The sequence below is a fragment of the Perca fluviatilis genome, chromosome 13, assembly GCF_010015445.1.
Source record: "Perca fluviatilis chromosome 13, GENO_Pfluv_1.0, whole genome shotgun sequence".
Taxonomy (NCBI): Eukaryota; Metazoa; Chordata; class Actinopteri; order Perciformes; family Percidae; genus Perca; species Perca fluviatilis.
Window position 1 is genome coordinate 360,044 of NC_053124.1, and position 22,103 is coordinate 382,146.

The 22,103-nt window shown below is 43.7% G+C and overlaps 1 protein-coding gene across 5 annotated transcripts in view; it reads left to right on the forward strand.

Annotated features, from left to right (window-relative positions):
• The window catches only part of si:ch211-152p11.4 (regulator of G-protein signaling 1), a 28,337-nt gene extending 6,739 nt beyond the window's left edge, over positions 1-21,598 (forward strand). For 3 of the 5 annotated variants that reach the window (XM_039821048.1, XM_039821050.1, XM_039821047.1), the window contains exons 5-6: positions 14,982-15,148; positions 20,471-21,598. In XM_039821048.1, the coding sequence (XP_039676982.1) occupies positions 14,982-15,148; positions 20,471-20,641 (338 nt within the window). In that variant the 3' untranslated portion in view covers positions 20,642-21,598. Of the gene's footprint in view, positions 1-14,981; positions 15,149-17,920; positions 17,986-20,470 lie in introns of all 5 variants that reach the window. The other 2 variants (XR_005641318.1, XM_039821051.1) reach the window with 2 other exon arrangements.
• The last annotated feature ends 505 nt before the right edge of the window (positions 21,599-22,103 follow it).

Below are 22,103 nucleotides of genomic sequence, written 5' to 3' on the forward strand. Positions count from 1 at the left end.
GCTAGGATTTTGATTGTTGGTGAGCCTCCAGAGAAGTGGATGGGCCAGTTAATATAAGCCCTAAAAAAACAGGTTCCCCTGCATACAGACAGCCAGACACTAACATTAACGTTAGCCTAACTGTTAGCCTACTTGCCTTGCTGGTGTGAGGGGGTGGCTACGGGAGGACTTGATGGGGATAGGGCGGCCAAGTAGGATGGTAACTCGTCACTTGTAACCGCGTTACTTAAAATTGCAGGAGTTTCCTCCTCCTGCTCCTCGGAGCGTTTCTTGCTGAATTTAAATGAAAACAAGCTGCTTTGCTTTGCGTTTCATATTAGCTAATAGCTACAGTCTGTGTCTGTCTCATTGAGCTTGCTTGAAAAGCTTGCGCGCAAACGTCATTCATTTTATTGGATCACTGGCTAGTGACGATGCAGCGTGTGGGAGTGCTTAAGAGTCCACACGTGGGGTAGGAGCAGCTGATTGGCTGAGAAGCTTTCACTCAAAGCTTTCCTCAGGCTGCTTATTGGCTGAACTGCTAGAATGAAAATCATTCACTACTCACTATTGGCCTGGGTCAAAATGGGCGGGCCCGGACGTAAAATGGTAGCACCGTGGGTGCTTCACAGCACAGTGGAGGAAGGTCTGGCAATGCGAGACTAGGGGAAATGCAACGCTACCAAGCCACGGCCGAGCGACGTGCGTCGCCGCGACGTGTAGTTACATTTTTCGAGAGGTGCACGTCAGGCTGCAGTGTAGGCTCCGACTGTGTCTCCATATACCTACGTACGTAGCCATGGTGTAGATTCAATGCAGAAGCATAAATACTCCGAGGGAGGAGTTCTATAGTTTGATGGCCACAGGCAGGAAGGAGCTCCTGTGGTGCATAATGTCTGAGTCTGTCGCTGAAGGTGCTCCAAAGACTGACCAGTGTGTTGTCGAGTGGCTGGGAGGAGTTGTCCAGGATAGAATGTTTTTTTACTCTATTTTGATTTTATATAAACTATAGAGTGTAAAAACTAATGAACAAGGGGCGGCCTCTAGCTCACTTGGTAGAGCATGCGCCCCATGTTGGCACAGTCCTTGGCAGCAGCCTGGGTTTGATTCCAACCTGAGGCCCTTTGCTGTGTCTCATACCCCCTCTCTCTCTCCCATTTCCTGTCTCTCTTAAAGGGTAACTACCGTTTTTTTCAACCTGGACCCTATTGTCCTATGTTTTTGTGTCTAAGTGACTGATGGGAACAACAGTCTTTGACGTTGGTCCAGTATTAAGAGAGAACGCTGTAACCGGCAGCCACATACCAGGCTGTAATGTAACACTGTGGGGACTGTTTCCATCGACTTTGAATGAAGTGTATTTTACGATGCTAAAATTACTGTTTATTTACATGGAGTCTGGTAGGTTTAGTGAACGCGATTTCGTGGATGAGAGAGAGAGAGAGAGAGAGAGATTTTCTTCAGTGCACAACCTCACAAACACTTGACCAACATTTCAGACTACTAGGTTGAAAACTGTGGCCAGAGGTGTCAAAAGTATTCACATTCATTACTCAAGTAGAAGTATAGATACTAGGGTTTGAAAAGACTTCTGTAGAAGTTGAAGCATCAACTTAAGCTTTTTACTCAAGTAAAAGTGTAAAAGTACTGGTTTCAAAACTACTTAAAGTATAAAAGTAATGTAAGGGGGAAAAATGCCATTAAAGGGGTGATAGAATGCAAAACCGATTTTACCTTGTCATAGTTGAATAACGACAGTTCGGTGGGTAAAAAGGACATACATAGAAGCTCAAAATCCCATTAACACCCCTTTACTATGAAAATCTCATATTTTGAAACTGCCGCTGAAAACGGGCGAATCTCAACAATTCAATTTCAATTCAATTTTATATCAAATCATAACACAAGTTATCTCGAGACACTTTACAGATAGAGTAGGTCTAGACCACACTCTATAATTTACAAAGCCCCAACAATTACAGTAATTCCCCCAAGAGCAAGCAGTGCGACAGTGGCAAGGAAAAACTCCCTCTTGGGAAGAAACCTCGGACAGACCCAGGCTCTTGGTAGGAGGTGTCTGACGGTGCCGGTTGGGGATATGATGAACAGTGGCGATAATAGTCACATTAATAATGGAACAGTTACTTCAAATGGTAGTCGTAGTAGTTCATGTCATATCAGTGCGCTGCAGGGCGTTACAGGATGTAGCGTGGCCCAGCAGAGCATGGATGGACGTAGCAGGAAGCAGCAGGGTTCAGCAGGACGCAGCATGACATTGCAGGGCACCGCAGAGCTTAGCAGGGAGTGCAGCAGGACCACGGCGACAGCTGCAACCAGGATCTTGGTTCCAACGTTCTCCAAGGAAATACGCTGGGTGAAAAAACATAAGGACTAAGCTAAGATTAATAACAAGCATTTCTGGGACGGGATGCACACAAATGTTAATAGAAAGGGAGAGGAGAGAGCAGCTCAGTGTGTCAAAGGAAGGAAGTCCCCTGGCAGTCTAGAACTATAACAGCGTAACTAAGAGAGACAGGTCATAAGGCGAGGTGGCCTGTTCGGGCTTGAAACTCTCCCCTGCCGGATAACTGCTTGAGTAGAACAATAGTAATTCAAATGCAATCCATGCAAATAGCCACTAATTTAAACAATAAAGCAGAGTTGAGTAAGTTTTTGCTGGAGCAGCAAACATAGACAGTATAGCGTTTGTAACACGGGAACACCGGAAGTGACACAATACGCTTACCTTACATGTCAGCACGTCAACAAGCAGTGACCAACCAACAAAGCTAGTTGCTTACGTAAGCATCTCAAGACCTGTACCTTTGTCACGCCCATGGGTGTATTAAGAGAACGGTCACGCCCCATCATTTACATAGGCTACACAACTGACCTGAGATCAGGTAGTCTTCTGAATCTAGGTCACGCAGATCTCTGCTATTCCATTACAAAATTCACTTCTGAAATTTTTTTATGCGAGAAATCAACTATGTAAAGCTCAAATATGGGCCGTTTTACCAAAATTGATGGCTAATTGCAAATTTTGTCCGACTGTGTGTCGGAGTTCAGCGGCCGGTGCTGCCTGTGTTGCTGCCTCGCCGCCTGGCCTGCCTTCCTTCACAGTCCCCGGCCTGCTGTGAGCTCGATTGTGTGAGCTCCGTCACGGCTGGCAGCCCGCGGCACTCCATACCCGTGCAAAGTCACCGTTTTTTTGGGTGAATGGACTACCAAATGCCGCTGCCTGGACAGAGCTCCAGGGCCTGCAGTTCCGCTCTTCCTGCTAAATGGCCGGTGTGTGTGAGTGAGAGCGCGGTCAGCGAGCTTGTTACGCCAGCAATCTCTTACCACAGGTTCCAGTTAATCTTATAATGTGTGTAATTATAATGTGTTGAGTTATTTAAACAAACGATCGGTGAAATAAACGCCTCTTGTCCGCGAGTCTGATTGATAGAGCCTGCGGCTGGATGTAGCTCTATCAGTGAGAGGTAGCTAGCCTCCTCTTAGAATTCCTCTGAAATTCACAAGAAATTATAAAATTGAAATCGGACACTATTGTTAGCTTTATAAGACCTTGGGGTAGAGGTTATATAAGTGGCGTGAAGAAATTCAAACTGTAAGTATACTCTAATTACGCCGAAAATGAAGCTAACTAGCCGCAATCTGTACACGTAGGATTGAAGGGACAGTCGCAGCTAACGAAACCCCTAGCTAGTGTTCACAAAAATTCATTAAATTGAAATCTGACACCATTGTTAGCTTTGTAAGACCTTGGGATAGCTGTGATATAAGTGCCGTGACGAAATTCAAACTGTAAATAATTTATAATTATAATTTATACTGTTTATTGATCCCCAGTGGGGAAATTACAATTTAGCTACAAATATAGCTACTATAGTTATGCCGAAAGTGTAGCTAGTTAGCAGCGATCTTTTCCCATTGTATGGAATGGGACATATAGCTAGCTAGCTGCTCCTCCTAACAAAACGCCTGACGTAATTCAAACTGTAAATATATTATAGTTATGCCGGCAGCCGGCCGCGGAGCCCCGGTAGTGCAGTAGCTAATCCACAAAGGGTGACTTTGCCCTGGGTGTGGAGCCCAGCAGGCTGCTGCTTTCTCGTCAGACTGTGTGGAGCTCCTAAAGTCTGACACGTCTTACCAAATTTGCAATTGGCCATCAATTTTCATAAAACGGCCCATATTTGAGCTTTATATAGTTGATTTCTCGCATAAAAAAGTCTCAGAAGTGAATTTGGTAACGAAACATTGCAGTGTCTGGAATATGAGATTTTGTTGCATCTCTAATGTGTGTGTATGGGGATTCGCTCAACCAATCAGCGCGCAGCTCATCTAAATATTCATGAGCATACCATATTTGGAAGAAAAGCTCTTGTTACAAATAGGGCCAAAACACAGGGATGCATAACGGCCAATAAAATATCAACCAGGCCATTTTCAGCCCAACCAATGTTACATACCCCATTAGGAGACCATAAGAAACAGTGTGAAATACCCTATATCATCATTCTATCACCCCTTTTAAGGACAAAAGCTTAGCCCGCCCCACAGGGGACTATAGTGCACAACCCCACCTCCACAAAAAACATTTTTCTAAAGGCCATAATGACTATAATAATGTTATATTAAAATCATAGTGCAAACTCAGAAGGGCTGAAAAAGGTGACACATCTCCTCTGTGTTTTTCAGACAACGGCAGCTACAGTCTGGTGTTAGAATCCTCTCCAGTGAAATACAGACACACTTTTACACCGTTTAGCTGTCAGCATTTTAACCGTGTTTACTCTAGCTGCTAGCTAACGGTAGGCTAACATTACCTGCTGCCAACTGTACTGTTAACTAGTGTGTTTCAGTTCCCTCTAACATCCGTTTTTGGAGCGTCAGAGAAGCGCAGACATTTAAGTGGCACCTAATAAGGCACTGAAATCCACGTTGCTATTTGGTCCGGTAGATAACGGTCGTTAAGGCACCGGTGCCGTATTAGCACCGGGTCTGTACAGGTGCGATGGATCGCGTACAAACTAATAGGGTGTCAGAATGGTATATGTTTATACTTCTCATCCAACCACAATCAAATTCACTCTATCTGTGTGTGTGTGTGTGTGTGTGTGTGTGTGTGTGTGCGTGTGTGTGTGTGTGTGTGTGTGTGTGTGTGTGTGTGTGTGTGTGTGTGTGGTGTACCCAAAATTTCTACTTAAGTAAGGTAACAAAGTATTTGTACTTCGTTACTTGACACCTCTGACTGTGGCCGTCCAAGGGTGGGTAAATGCTTGACAACCGGTCGATCTGGTCACGGCTAAAAACTATTTCTGTTCATGTCCCCGACAACAATAAGTTTCCTCTGATAAAATCTCTCTGCAGGATTTTCAAAGTGTTATGTGTCATGAGAATGATAGTTCTGTGATTAGAGGGGGTCAAAGTTAGGGCTTTTGTCCCGATTTGATTCTTTAATTTTCTTCTAAAGTTGAATAATACACTTCTATCACAATGCGTTGTCTCTGATCCCACCTTGTGCCCAAGTGTGCCAAAGGAGCCTGGTCACAAAATTACCAAAAGTGTGTTTGGCACAACCCCCGCTTTTCTTTCCTGCTACTATTTTTTTAGTTTTTTTTACAGTATGAGAGAGAGAGAGAGAGAGAGAGAGAGAGAGAGAGAGAGAGAGAGAGAGAGAGAGAGAGAGAGAGAGAGAGAGAGAGAGAGAGAGCGCCTATTGGTCCGGGGGTGGTACAGCCCCCCCCCTCTCCCCCCCAGGGGGTGTTCAGAGGATGATTGGGGGCGCTGGAAGCAATATTTTGGAAAGGGGGGCGTTTGTTTTAAGGCAAGTATATACCAACGATTCACAACAATATGAGTTTACACTTTAAACTACTTGCAAAAAGCAGTGGTCTGTTCCAGTTTACAGCACTGTGACTGGACGAGACGCTGGATCAGAACTCCTCTTCGGTATTTCTGTCAGCTCCGTGCTGCCTTCACGGGAATGGGACGTCAGAGTATCATCTTAAATTAACTTTAAAGTCTCCATCAAACATTAACATAATTTATCTTTAATAAGTCTATGAACATAGCCGTTGAACATTTTTCATTCAATTATATGATTTCTTTTTTTATAACAATAGTAACAACAATAATAATCATCATAACAATAATAGGGCCTAATCATTAATATTCAGGGAAACTAGCCTACATCTTATTTGATGGGGGGCGGTAAGGGACCTGGATTATGGATAGGGGGGCGCTGGCCCAAAGAAAGGTTAAGAACTGCTTTAAAGCATACAATAACATTTTACAAATTCTTTGTGTGGTAGGAAATGCATTCAACATGCTTGTATAAGGCCTTAATGATGATACATTTCATTTTATAGCAATAAAACCTCCACAGATTACTCTTTAACTGATGTTAGAGGATAGCTCTTCTTTTACCTCTTGTACTTTTTATTGTGGTTCTTACCTGATCTCTACACCCTGACATTTAACTGACTGGCCACTGCTGCCTTGGAAAAATGTTGTGCAACTAAAAGTCAATTCTGCCTCAAGTTCCTCTCGCTTTTATCTGAACTCACATGTTGCTGCAGGGATGTTGACATCTGACCTGCGTCACTGGTTACGTTACTGGTTAAGTGCTGTGCAATAAAGCTAAAAGAGCAGCACTTCCCCTGACTCTGCTGCTTCTACCAATAGAACAGATAGTTATCATCAAGACTATATTATATTATAAATCCCTGCCCCGACAGTCCTTCTAAAAGTCTCTCCAGCTAGAGGATGTTTGACCAGTTTTCTGGTAGTAATTTATTTTTCATGGTGTAGCCTGGATCACTGGAAATACATGTCCAGGATAAAGCATGACATCTGGCGCGTGGCTCACACGCAGGATGTCAAGCTCCGTTTGTCACCATCTTCTCTCGCAGGGAAACGAAATTTTGAATCGTGCAACAAGGCAGACATTTTTCTTTATTTAATATTGGATGTGGAGTTTTCTTTTGTTCCACCAGAACAAGTTCCTTCCTGAGACTATTTAGCAGAGCCACTGTCACACCAAGACGATTGTGACTGGTTTAAAGAAATGCAAACAACCCAGAGCGTTTTTTTTTCTCCCCTCCTATCCCAGAATGCATCTGTGGTGTTGCCAGACCTTATTCCACAGAGCTTATGGAAATAGGGCTGGCTATGAAAGACCAGTCTTGGTGTATTCCAGTACGCTCCAGTATTTAATGACATACTCACATTGTCACTAATATTAACAAAGCCAGTGTAGGCCCTGACAAATCCATCTGGTAACACAGACAGCACTACAGGGTATTTTGAAGGCCACATAATGTTTCCAGTGACATGTCCGCTTTAGAGATTAGTGTTTCTGAATGTTTACTACAAATGATGTACTTGACATTATTGTGTATCAAGTCACGAATGTGTGTTTCATACCTAATAAACAGCTACAGGTTTCCATTTAGTTCACCACAGTATGATAAACAACTTGCTGAGACTTTAGGCTTGATGCAAATGGGCTGTTTCAGTGACACCCCCAACATCGCACAACACTGCAGCAAATCGCACGATCGCTGTTTCATGATCTGAACGCGACCTCAGTCTTGAGGTTTCCAGCCCTTTTGCCTCACAGGCTTGACCTTCGAGTTTTGGGGGGGCCTTGTCCTAGTTGGTGTGTAAATATTGGGCTTGTGTGCAGCATTGTCTCCTGAACGGGGGTCTTAAAGAGTTAGCCCGTTCATATGGAATATCTAACAGTAGATAGTATGAGTGTGTGACTATCGCTCCAGCTCTTCTGCTGCTCAGGGCTGGGTTCTGATCAAACTATCAGTGATTCCAGGCCAGAACAGCTTTATAGGTAAATGGTAGAGTGTGGCCAGGCAAGCCCATGTGTCTTAAAAAAGTAACCACGTACCCTGACAGGGGGATCATTAGCCGTACATATAGAATGAATCCCAATGTTTGTTTACAATAACTTCTGCGCAGTGGTAGAATGTAACTAAGTACATTTACTCAAGTACTGTACTTTAGTCCAAATGTTAAGGTACTTGTACTTCACTTGAGTCTTTTCTTTTCATGCCACTTTCTACTTCTACTCCGCTACATTTCAGAGAGAAATATTGTACTTTTTACTCCACTACATTCATGTGTTACAGCTTTAGTTACTAGTTACTTTACACATTAAGATTTCTGCACACAAAACGCATGTAGTTTATAAAATCTGATGTTTTATTCTGCAGAGACAAGAGAGGAGAGCAGTACAGGGTGTTTATTAGCTAAAGTCTCTAGTACTAGAAGGGAACATGAGGCTACAGTCGAGGGCTGGCTGGCGCAGCAGAAGGAGGAAACAGTCCAAGCTGGAGATCCACAGAAGCTGGAGACCACAGGGAAAGCTGGACACTGAGCGCAAGGAAAAAACACGTAAGTCTAAAATCCCAAAACTGCCACGAGAGTCTCCCTAGCCTCTTCCAGACCCGACGGGCACAACTGTCGGTCAGATACGATGTCCTGGGGGATGCCATGGAGTCTAAACACGTGTTGGACGAGACGGTTTGCCATCTCCAGCACTGACGGAAGTTTGGACAGAGGAACAAAGTGCACAGTCCTAGAAAAACGGTCCACAATGGTTAGAATAACAGAATTACCCTCTGATGGTGGGAGTCCAGTCACGAAATCCACAGAGATGTGGGACCATGGGCGATGCGGGATGGGTAGGCCAGCCGGTCTCATATGAGAGGACTTGCTGCGTGCACAGACCGGGCAGGTGGAGACAAACTCTCTGGTATCAGATGACATGGTCGGCCACCAGAAACGCTGCTGGAGCAGGGAGAGAGTACGATGAGGTGGCAGGCAATCTTGGAAGAATGTCCCCACTGGAGCACGGAGGACCTGTGTGTGTTCATTCATGTCTCTGGAAAATATCAAGCTATCCTCTAGGTAGACGAACACAAATCTGTTTAGCACGTCCCGTAGAACATAATTGACGGGAGCCTGAAAAATGGCAGGGGCGTTGGTCAGGCCAAAAGGCATAACCAAATATTCAGAATGGCCGAAAGGGGTGTTTAAAGCGGTTTTCCATTTGTCTCCGTCCTTTATCCTGACGAGGTGGTAGGCGTTGCGGAGGTTAGCTTGGAGAAGATTGTTGGACTGTTGCAAGGGGCCAAAAGCGGAGTCGATTAGTGTCAGCGCATACTTATTTTTTACAGTGATATCATTAAGGCCCCTGAAATCAATGCAAGGACCCAAAGACTTCTCTTACTTGTCCACGAAGAAAAACCCTGCCCCAATGGATGAGGAGGAAGACCCATTGAGATGAGACTTGTAGCTAAAGAGTCTGTGATGTAATGCTCCATGGCCTCTCTCTCTGGCTTGGACAGGTTATAGAGCTTGCTGGAAGGTAGGGGTGCATCTTTAAGTAACTCAATGGAGCAGTCATAGGGACGGTGAGGTGGAAATGACGAGGCTCTATCTTTACTGAAAACCTCCTGGAGGTCGAGGTACGCTAAATACTAGACATATCAATGGGTTCGGGGTGCTCAGATGAAGATTGGACACCAGGGGGTGTAGCTGAGTGTAAACAGTGTGCATGACGGAATGTACTCCTATTAATGATGGAAGCAGTTGTCCAATCAATATGACACTTAGAATATTAATCTGAGTCTGTCAGTGGCAAAACAAGCACTTTTTGTGAAGGTAAATACAAGCTGGACAATTGTCCTATTAACTCACATTGTAGCTTGTTTCTCTCTTAAAGGGATACTTCACCGATTTAGCATTCAGCTTTGTATCAGTAGAAACCCGATAGTATTTCTGAATGACCGTGCCTCCCTCCCTCATGTCCCCCTGAGACGAGAGATTTCTACATTTGGGGCCTGGAAAAAATCTTCCGATGACGTAAAATGGCGATTTTTGCGTCATTGGAAGATTTTTGGGCCAGAGGCAAAGGACTACAGCCAGTAGTAGGATCTACTTCCGTATGTTTTCAACAAACACGCCCACAGGGGTTGGACTGCCGAATTCGCCGCGAGGTATTGAAAACGAAAACGACTGTCAGCCATCTTGAATCTTCGCTAAACAGGCTCTTGGTTTTCAGCAGAAAACATTTACAACAATTATCTGCATTCAAACTACCGGACGGGTGTACCAACCGGGATACATCGGTACAGATCGGAGAATATGGAGGAAACGTTATTACAGACGCAATACCGGCACACTACGTGAGCTTCGCCTGCACGGAGACCAGCGGTAATCGCTCATTGCGCGTTAGCCGGCTACGGGACATCCTCATCGGCTAGGTGGAAAGCTAACGCTAGCTGTCCACCTGTCCCAGCCATCCTGCTTGCAAGTGTCTGCTAATTAAACAACAAGCTGGACTACATCCTCCTTCAACGAAACTCCCAACGTGAGTTCAGTGACTGCTGTGTTTTTGTTGTTGTGGAAACATGCCTGAACAACAGTGTACCGGAACCGGGACTATCCAGCTACCAGGCTGCTCTCGCCGGCCCGTGGAGGTGGACTGGTTTAGAAATAAAATCCAACTAGCTACTGCTAACTGCTGTGGGCTGTGTTAACACCGAGTGGTGCAGAAATGTGGTGATTTGTATTAGGCCGGTTTTATTTTATTGTGTTCTAAGTGTCTTTTCTGATTATGTACTGCAATGTATAAATGTTGTGTATCCACCCATTTGTTGTGAAGCACTTTGTGATTTTTATCTGTGAAATGTGCTATACAAATAAATTTTACTTACTTACTTGTATCCATTTAACTGCTAACTGCTGGCGGAGTTTGTGACTGTTAAATGCCGACCATTCTACATTACACACTAATTCACGGCTGTGTTTATGCTCGGTGTTTACAGCCCACCAAGCGCTAATGCTAGTATGCGTTAGCTGAACTTTACGGAGCCTATAAAGTGTGTGTACTAAATGTAGCCTGTTTTTATATAATGTCGTTTTTATATAATGTCGTTTTTATATATGTTAAATGTGTAACACCACTTGAGTCACGATGAAACGTTGTTTCGTGTATATGGTTGAAATGACAATAAAACACGCTTGAGTTGAGTTGAATGCCTCTGTCGGTCTGTCCGGGTCTGTCAAGCGGTAGGCATGGCTTGGGAGTGGACTCAAAGCAACGAAGCAGGTGCATTCTGGGATTTGGTGTTTTTCATCCATATAAGACCAAAACACATTTTCTGGCTTTTCTCGGCCTAGAAGGCACCAATTTCAATTTTTTTTTTTCACATTTCTACTACATAAGTGACCCAATTTAAAGATATATTCAGCTTTCCAGCGGTGAAATATTCCTTTAATACTCGACCAATGTCAAAATTGTTGTTCCCATCAGTCACGTAGACACAAAAACATCGGAACATAGGGTCCAGGTTGAAAAAAAAACGGTGGTTACCCTTTAAGTATTGCTTTAATGTGAGCCTGCCTCTTCTTAGTGACTTTATGTGTGGTAAGCTGGGAATGTGTTGTCTGTTCACAGACCATCTACTGTGATTTAAATGGCTAAAATGCAGTTCACAACGATGCATCTAATTACAGAGAGGCGCATGAGTAACATAGTATTGCCTCACATTCTCTTGCAATAATAGAGTCGGAATTGGGCTTTTGACCACAATAAAAACAGAAATTATGTTTAAGCAAGTTTTCAAGTCTTTACAAGTTGATTTCAGGAAATGAATGGAAATGGCTAGACAGTCTCTCCTGGAAGACGGGTTTTTTTTTTTTGTAGTGGGGGCACATCTGTCCGAACAAGATGTGTTCAAAATCAACATAGAGGAAACACTGTGAAAGTAGCGAATGTGAATGTCGGTCTTGGGAAGTTACAGAAATGGTCGGACTCTAATCAGATGTTGGGAAGCTACAGTGTTTGATTTAATGTCCGTATACAGTTAGTCTTGCATTGCCAGCTACACCACAGATGCATTCTGGGAGAAAAAAACGCTATGGGTTTCCTGACATCTGGCGTGATGTCAGGCTTTGTCCTGGAAATGTCCTTCCGTTGACCCAGACTAGTTTATAGTCAATAGAAGCGACTGCTCATATGGAGCCAGCTACCTGCTGGCAGCAGATAAAGGTGTGGTTTTAATGGTACTTAGTATCTTAGAAATAAATATAAGTCTGAAATAATTTTTGACATAAATCCTTGGTTGCTGCTTCTTTTTTTATTATTATTCTACCATTTAAGATCAGTGGCTGGATAGAGTAGTTTTAAAGCTATAGTTCGTAATTTCTGCCACCCCCATGAGGAATTCTAAGTAATGACGACAACACTGTCGGCACATGATACAAGCTTTCTGTGATCGCAAAACTCATTTGGCAATGGCTTGAATGTAAAAGACGATCATTAATATCAAAAAGAGTACCATGGTGTTTTAAATGCGCTTGTCTTGCATTTGAGATCAGAATCAGAAAAGCTTTATTGCCAAGTACATTTTTTACACATACAAGGAATTTGTTTTGGTGTCGTAGGTGCATGTCACACATTATCTAAAATAAGTTAAACAAACCGATTAACAGAACAGACAATATAAGTATAAATATATAAATATATGTGTGTGTGTGTGTGTGTGTGTGTGTGTGTGTGTTATATATATATATATATATATATACACAACGCAACCTTTATATGCTGCCAGCAGGTAGCTGGCTCCATATGAGCAGTCGCTTCTATTGACTGTAAACTAGTCTGGGTCAACGGAAGGACATTTCCAGGACAAAGCCTGACATCACGCCAGATATTGAGTTTTGCGATTTTCTTTTCCTTATTTAATAAAAACTAAAGTTGAATAATACACTTCTAGGGCCTCATTTATAAAACCTGTTACGCAAGAAAAAGTTGCGTGAAGCACGGTGAAATTTGTCGTCGCAACATTCCTCGCAATAGTCGGGATTTATAAAGAATTTTCATGCGTAAAAATGTTCCCAGTTTTCCGCAACCTTTTGACCACACGTGTGATCGTGCGTAATGCTCCTAAGGTTTTGTAGACTGCGTTTTAGTGAACTCAGATGGTATGCCCGTTTTCCGAACCTAACCCAGTTTTTGTTTTCCTGAACCCAACAATCCCGTTCTTGCTAAACCGACCCAGAGCCGGTCGCGGCGCCCGGCGAGGGGCTGCCAGCAACGGGGAGAGGCAGTATTTTTTACTTTTTTAATAATTGAATTTCCTTTCTCACAAAAAACGAAAATGATCATATGATCATAAATGTGATCTCACAGGGGTAAATGGCAAATATGAACCATAAATGATGTATATCATTGGTAATTGAGCTGTTAAGTAGTAAGGCTGTGTAACAATATGAACAGTACACACGGGTTACGGCTTCCAAACAGGATTAAGTTTGGATGTTCTACCTCTGTTAGGAGCACATCGATCTCACAATCACTGAATTGTGTTTTTCCCCCATTTTTCCGTTTCGTGATTGGTGATCAAGGGCTCCTTTCAAGGCTGGAATATTCATTGATTGATTAACATGGACCTTATTAGGACAAATATGGGAAGACCTTGGGAGGAGCGTGAGGCTCGTGCACGACCGCATACTGTAACGCAAGTCCGTATTTATAACGAGAAGAGTGCGTACCGGTGTGCGCCACAAGGTTTTATAAATCAGAATATTGTTTTTGCCTACGAAAATTCTGACTTTTTTGCGCACGAAATCTTTCAGAATAGAATCTACGCACAGTTTTATAAATGAGGCCCCTAGAGACAATATATTGTGAGACATTTCTAAAAACTAATAGTTTTCTAAGAAGAATGTACTGTACATCACATGTCAGTCTGACATTTATTGACTTTGTAAAGAAGAACATTTTTGTGCTTTCGTTCTGTTTTGCTAGAAACAGATATGATGTAGTCGCTGTTGGCGGTGCCGTAGAAACAGAACATATTTACATGAATCATTAAAGGTCCCATGACATGGGGCTCTTTTTTTTGAATTTTTTTTTTTTTTAAAAAATTTTTATTTTTTTGGAGTGTTTTGTCCCCTCATACTGTATCTGAAGTCTCTTTTATATAGACCTTAGTGGTCCCCTCATACTGTATCTGAAGTCTCTTTTATATAGACCTTAGTGGTCCCCTAATACTGTATCTGAAGTCTCTTTTATATAGACCTTAGTGGTCCCCTAATACTGTATCTGAAGTCTCTTTTATATAGACCTTAGTGGTCCCCTAATCCTGTATCTGAAGTCTCTTTCGCCTTGGTGCAGAATTACAGCCACTAGAGCCAGTCCCACAATGAGCTGATCTCTCTCTCTCATGGGTGGGCCAAATTCTCTGGGCGGGCAAAGCAGAGAAAGGGGAGGTAACCTTGCTCCTTATGACCTCATAAGGAGAAGATTCCTGATTGGTCCATCTGAGCTTTCATTTTCTCAAAGGCAGAGCAGGATACCCAGGGCTCGGTTTACACCTATCACCATTTCTAGCCACTGGGGGACCATAGGCAGGCTGGGGGAATGCATATTAATGTTAAAAAACCTCATAAAGTCAAATTTTCATGCCATGGGACCTTTAATTTCAAAAATCCATTAAAAATATTGTTTTCACGGAAAATAATCTATTTCAAATATCGTTCACGATACAGATGATTTTCGATTTTTTAATTTATTTATTTTTTGCTGTCCACTGCAGCTGCCGTTGGTGAACTGTGTCATGCTGTAGGTGTGGTGTCAGCGGTTTGAAGCCGTCCTCTGTATAAATCAGTCCGTATCAGACAACAAACAAGCACTGGGTGGAAGCCTAGCAGGGAGGCAGCTGGAGTAGAGCCAATGTGGGTGTGCTAAGGCTTTACAGGAGCTGGGTAAACTCTGCTTCTGGCAATACATATGTGTTTGTGATGTGCTTATAAGGCCTGAGAGCTGTGTGTATGTGTGTATGTGTGTGTGTGTGTGTGTGTGTGTGTATGTGTGTGTGTGTGTGTGTGTGTGTGTCCTCTTGTAACACACATAATGTGACATAGCATGGTGAGCTAAGCCCCTCCTTGTCCTCCTCTCACAGCTGGTGTTTCAGTGTTTGGAGCATTCCTGCGCTCTGAGTTCAGCGAGGAGAATCTGCAGTTCTATCTGGCCTGTGAGCAGTACAGAAACTCGTCCAATAACTTCAGCCTGCAGAGGAGGGCCAAGGATATCTGCGCCACCTACATCCAGCCAGGTGCCCCCCGGGAGGTACACACCTGCTTTTCTTATTCAGTCTAGCTGCTATGCAGCCTCTCTTCATGGAAACAGGAAGTGTATTTCTTTCTAAGTTTTTCCACAAGCGTTATCATGGATCCCACGTAACTTCTAGGCAAGTCCCGCCCTACGAAGTGGCCCGATTGGTTGGGGTTAGGTATTGACCTTGAGTGGTTAAGGTTAGGATAGCAGACTGGTCAGGGGATAGGACCTAAACAAATTGGGTTTACGTAAGCATGGCCAATAGCAGCGTGTGAATGCTATTGAAGGGCGGGCCTTGCCTCGAAGTTGCGTGGGTTCCATAATAACGCCTGTCGCATGTCTACACCTTTTTTTTCCCCCTTCAATGCACTTTCAGCTGTGTTGTTGCTCAAAGTATCCATCTCCCTCCAAACAAGGCGCTGTGTGTTTGGATGCCTCGAGTGTTTTCGGAAGCTTGTGTGGGTGGTTCAAGTTGCTTCAGTAGCAAAAACAAAATCTTTAAGGAGCCATCTTTCTTAAGAGAACCACCTTTATAAGGTTTATTTACTAGTTCTAATGAGAAAAAACAAAGCTTAACTCCATTCTAGGGCTACATCTATCAATTAGTTTCATCATCAATTAATCTGTTGATTATCTTCTGGATGATTGAATCAGTTGTTTGGCCTCTAAAATGTCACAAAATGGTAAGAAAAACAAATGCGGATCAGAGTTTCCCAAAAAGTCCAAGATGACGTCCTCAAATGTCTTGTTTTGTCCACAACTCAAAGATCTTCAGTTTCCTGTCCCAGAGGAGAGAAGACACTAGAACATATTCACATTTAACAAGCTGACATCACACAAGTTGGACATTGTAGTTACACTTTTTTTTTTTACTCAAACCGATTTAATCGATTATCAAAATAGTTTGAGATTAATTTAATAGTGGACAACTAATCGATTAACCTTTGTAGCTCTACTCCAATCAAGTTGATGATGATGAGGAAATATTTTATTTTGGTTAACATACATGAAAGAAACCGTTAATTCCCACAGTTTGCCACCGTAGCTAACCGAAAAAGGAATATCCCCCAGAAATCCAACAAAACTAAAAGAAACTAAATCTGTGCGTACAATCCTATTGTCCTATTGGTCTATCCTATGATGGCACTCTTTATCTCTCTGTGACCATCTTTATCACCAGGTTACACAAAAGCAGTTAAAGCAAAATTAGTGCGACCAGATTTCCCGGAACAAAAAAAAAAAAATAATAATAACTAGAACTGCAAACAGTTATGATGGGGCCCAAGCCACCGATGCCAGTCGCCCCGGGGAGCGTGCGAAAGCGGAACTCGAAGCCTGGCGGTGGGGAGGCAAACGTCAGTAAATATCGAGAGGTGTGAGCTGCGACGTCTGTGGTACAGATGTAGTGTAAATGTAGTGGTTAACAGTTCATCTCCATGCATATACAGACTACCTTTAACAATTCTCTACAATAAACAAACTTCTTAACCCCCCTGACCACAGGGGACAGCAGAGAGAAATGAGAGAGTGACTGAGAGGGTGGAGGGGGGAGGCAGGTGGAGGGGGGAGGCAGGTGTGGTGGTTGAAGGAGCAGGGGAGGTGGTCAGGTTGTTGTAAATGATGTCATAGGCGCCGATTTATATTTTCCTCCGTGGGTGCTCACAGGCGCACGCTGTTTTAAAAAAAAAAAAAAAAAAAAAAAGTAGTCAAAAGTTGTATGCATGAACCTTAGGAAATGGACAGCGGCCGACACACACGCCTATTAACCCGATAATAAAGCCGTGAAGTAGGCTTTCAACTCAGGACAAATGCGCATACTTTAATGAGCAAAATTCTTTGAGTAACTTTTGGTCAGGTCCATCTGGATATGCTATTTACCAGGTTTCGTGCAGTTCGTTCGCACGGCCTAGGACGAGTTCGAAAAAGTTGGTTTTAGACATGATATTGCGAAAACAGTTTTCAGCCGAAATGGGCGAGGCCTATATCATGTGATTCAGCTTTATTCTAGACAGACGTGGTTGTAAGGTTTTCTAATGTGCGATGTGTAATGTGGGAGTTAAAGGCAAAAAAACATTATAGCGCCACCTAGTGGTCCACATATGTAATGTTTGGTAGGTGACCCATTGTCTATCTCCCCTGTAATTGTAAAGGTCCAATATGTAATACTGACAGCTAGTGTTTAAAATAGTTACTGCAGTACCAATTCAAAATACTGGAGAGTCTCCCCCGCCCCCTCCTCCCCAGACTCCAAGTTCACGGAGGTTGCCAGGCTGAGACCGCCGCATCCAACATCTCACATAGCCAGACATTTCTCCACAGCCCAGCGGAGTAGCTAACGGTAGATAAAAGGTCATAAAAGCCCGTGCTCACGCAGAGCTCTGTACCCAACTCACAGACACACTTCCTCGGCTTAGAATTACAAAAGGAACCGCTAAATATACCACTACCTCGCCGACTGAACACACTTCCTCGGCTTAGAATTACAAAAGGAACCGCTAAATATACCACTACCTCGCCGACTGAACACACTTCATTGGCTTAGAATTACGGCAACAACTTTATTTTTCAGAATTAAAGCATTCTTTTGGAAAATGCAGCCACTGAACTTGTGAAAAACTTTGTGAAAAGGTATTTTTCATTGCATGGCACTGAACGAATTATTTGGAACTGCTGCCACAGGCTTGAACTAAAGTTATGGTAAGGGTACATGAATTATGAATTCATGCATGAATTAATTCATTATTTGTGCATTACTTCATTCCTTTATATCTTCTGAATCATCAGGAATTGAGTTCCTAGCCTCTCATTCATGACCTCATGCATGAACAACACATCAACTAAAGCATCAGGTAAGGTGGCTACATCATTATGCACAAGTTGTATTCAAATCAGAATTTGCGCAGTGATGACCACATTTTGTCCTATTTCTAGAATCAATGTGTTTTCGGCGCGCCTGAGGAGTGCGTCTCACGCAGGCAGTGTGTAAACTCTAACCTGTTAACATGAGAGCTGAAATATAAACGGACACGCCACGCAGCCAACACGCTCACGCCACACGCCGCCACGACACCGCACTCCACACACAGCCAACACGCTCAACGCCACAGCCGCGACACTCCATGCGCAGCGCCGACACACGCACGCACACGCATCCGACACCGCTCCATGCGCCAGCCAACACACTCCACGCCACGCATCCGACGCGCTCGCCACGCGCGGCCAACCGCTACGCACCGCAGCCGACACGCCGCTCCATACGCGCCGCCACACGCTACGCATACGCAGCCGACACGCGCCACGCCAACGCAGCCCCCCACTCCACACGCAGCATACGCTACGCCACGCGCAGCCATGCGCCGCCGACACGCTCCATGCCGCAGCCAACGCACACGCACGCAGCGGCCGACACGCTCACGGTACGCAGCGAGTGTGCAGGAGGCCTAACCGTTAAAACCAGACCGATAAGAAGAGGCATTACAACAATGTTTACAAACATACATCGTAACGCTGGCTGCACAGATTATGCAGACCGCTATGATTGACTGACCCACGTGAGGCCACTGACCAGGCGGGAGTGAGAACGGGTCAAATTCATTTCCTTGTTTCTGTTATGAAGACGAGGCGTGTGTGACTCAAACATTTACCAACAAAACGTACAGCGAGACACCGTCAAAACATTTCAGACCGTCCTGCCAACCTGTATACATTTTAACATCAATGTACGCTGTAACGTTTTTTCACCATAAAGTCACTGAAGCGGCTGTTTCGATACTGTCGGCTCTCTGCAGAGGGCGGGGCTGCTGCTCCATTTCCACGCGTACACACACACACACACACACACACACACACACACACACACACACACACACACACACACACACACACACACACACACTCGCACACGGTGGAGGCAGGAAAAAAAAGAGAGATGAGACGACACGACCTAAATTGAGGACAGCTACTCTCATTTTTGTAAGTGCAATGATAAGTTAAAGTCCAATAAGTACTTTATCAAACTGTATTAAATAATAATAAATTAACTAACAATGTAAAGATCAACAAGCCACTGACAGTGACATATATGTTCATATTTGATTAATTAATAAATCATAATCAATCAATAAATTCTAATTTTTTGTCTTAAATCCACCAGCCATTTTCCTATTATACCAACATTTGCAGCATCCGGAGCCTTCTTGTTAAGGTTCCTAGGAAATCTCAGCCCAGAGTAATTAATTAATAGTAAGAATTATTATTCTCCCCAAAACAAGTTTCCTTTTTATTTTTAAAGAACTACACAAAACAAATGTCAGTCTTCTGCAACTTCATTGCAACAAACAACTTTTATCGCAATTTTTTTTTACAAAAGCTCCCGTGAAATCAGGCATTTTGGGCCGCAACAATCTAAAAAAAAGACCGAAATCCTGGAGGGACTGCCCTTGTGTGTTTTTTCATGAGTTATGGTGCGCATTCACCAGTGTTGTTTTTTGTTGTTGTTGTGGTGCACGTAGGCTACTCCTGATGTTGTCAGTCATCTCATCTCTTATAAGCTGTGTCTCTATGATCCTCTCCGGTCCTATTCATGGTAGCCTACTCGTGGACACTGCGCCGTCATCACGTGCTGTAGTAGGGGGGCCGCCTTGATAATCCTGCATAGGGGCCCGGTGTTGGCTCGTTACGCCACTGTCCTACCGTGAGCCTTAAGGGGCTAAATATGTTTTTTGTAGTTTACAATTATATTCCTTAAAGTCAAATGAACATTGAAACATTAAAGTATATTGGGTACATCACTAAAATGAAGTCTGATAGGTCATGAGCCACAAGCAGTCAGATGATCAGACAACAAGCCAACAGTTAGATGGTGGAGTAGAAATGACTAGACTGGATTTAGTCTATATCCGCCGGTTGTCCCTAACCTTCCACTTTCTTTGTCTTGGCATTCTAAACTCTGGTCGATTCGGGAAACATCCTCAGAGCTAGAACTGACAATCAAATTATATTTATCTTTTTTTTTTTTTGCATAGAATTCTTATCACACACTCTACAGGCATTTTACTTCCTGAGCTCGCCTCCCTATGTGCACATGTTCCACCAAAACAAGTTCCTGAGGCTATTTAGCAGAGGCACCGTGGCTCCGTCCGGCGCATCCGGCACAATTGCCCAAGACGATTGTGATTGGTTTAAAGAAATGTCAATAAACCAAAGCATGTTTTTCTCCCATCCAGGAATGCTGTGTGGACTAGCCAGACCGTCTGGCAATGTGAGACTACACTAGAATTGAGCTGTGAATAATGAGTGCAGCGCAGACTTACTGACTGTGCGATCTTGTTGTAGGTGAACCTGGACAGCAAGACGCGGGACCTGAGCCTCCAGCTGCTGCAGGCTCCCTCTCACACCTCTCTGGACCACGCTCAGAAACGCATCTACTCGCTCCTGGACACGGACTGTTATCCCCGCTTCCTCCAGTCCAACATCTACCTCTCCTTACTGCGAGAGGATGACTAGCAGCCACACGGGGATCACACACCTGGAGGAACAGTGGCTCAGCTGTTCCCAGGACGTCCTAAACTCTGTAGATCATAAACCTAATATAGAGCTGCTGTTTGTGTAAAAAAATATATCTGATGCCATTTGGCCACTGTGTGTAGGAAAGTGAGTCAGTTAAGTTAATATATGCTTTCCATTCAGTCTCTGTTTCCCTCTGCTTCCAGTCTTTATGCTAAGCTAAGCATGCCCTGACTCCAGCCCTGTACTAACACAGACATGGTATTGGTATCAATCCTTTTATCCCATTTTTGAATTAAAAAAAGAAGAAAGAAAATAAGCAAATTTCATCAAATGTTAAACCATTCCTTTATTTGGCTTCTTGTTGGCCCTGGGAATTTGGAAAAACAGAGGCTAGGCGAGGCAGTTTTGTTTCTGTTACTTTAAATGACCCGTAAAACTACGCAGCTCTCATTTTAACCAATCAACATCCTCCCTGTCAGCAGCTAATGTTCCCATGGTCCACTGCTCGGAGTTCTCTCTGCTGACGGAAAGGAAAAACCCGTTCAGCAAGGATGAGCTCCTTGCAGGAAAAGGTCAAAGTACTATGTGAGTTACTTGTATGGCACAGATGGGAAACCTGAGCAAACTGACTCTGACGGGGCAAATGACTCCGCGACTACAAGGAAGTAGAGCCCAGTCTGCTTCTGAACACTCTGCTCCACTGTTCAAACAAAGACAAACTGGGCATGCATACAATAGCCTTAGAAAACACTCATTTTTCACTCATTTAAGCAGGCTGTGTGTAATGAGTATGTTGAGTATGTTAGCATTTCCTTGACTGTTGGTCCTGTAAAAATGAAAACACCCTCATATGACAGAACATTTTAAAGAAACAGAGAAAATAAGTAATAAGTCGTAAGTGTTTGTAATGTTTAAGAGTTTTAAAGAGAAACAAATAAAATCCAGTTTTTTTTAGCTGATGTGTGTGTTGATTAGCATTGAGCTGCAGTTCGAGGATGTGTGTGTGTGTGGGGGGGGGGGCTGACCCCTGCTCATGCAGAGGTTGCTGGGATACCCAGTGACGGGACGTTCCGCATGTGTCGAGGGCAGAGCAAACATTAGCGCTGTTTCTAGACCAATCCACTGGTGAAAGGCACCCATTCAGACTGACCATTTGGATCTCTCTTATATAGACGCTTCATTTTTGGTGTCGATCATTTCTTTGATTCTGTGTTTTATTATTGATATCTGTACTATCCTCAATACATTGCGGATCTTTTAAATACCCTGAACACCCACACAGGTGTCTTCAGTTAATGTGGAAGATTAGACCAAAGCTGCTTCTCATGTCCCTCATCTGATATCTCCTCGGTCCTCGGCTGAACCAGAAGTTGTTCTGTCCCTCCTCGGTGACGGCCGTCTCAAAGCTCTTATTCCTGCCCCGAGGAGCAAGGAGCGAGGAGGGATCACTGAGGAGCTA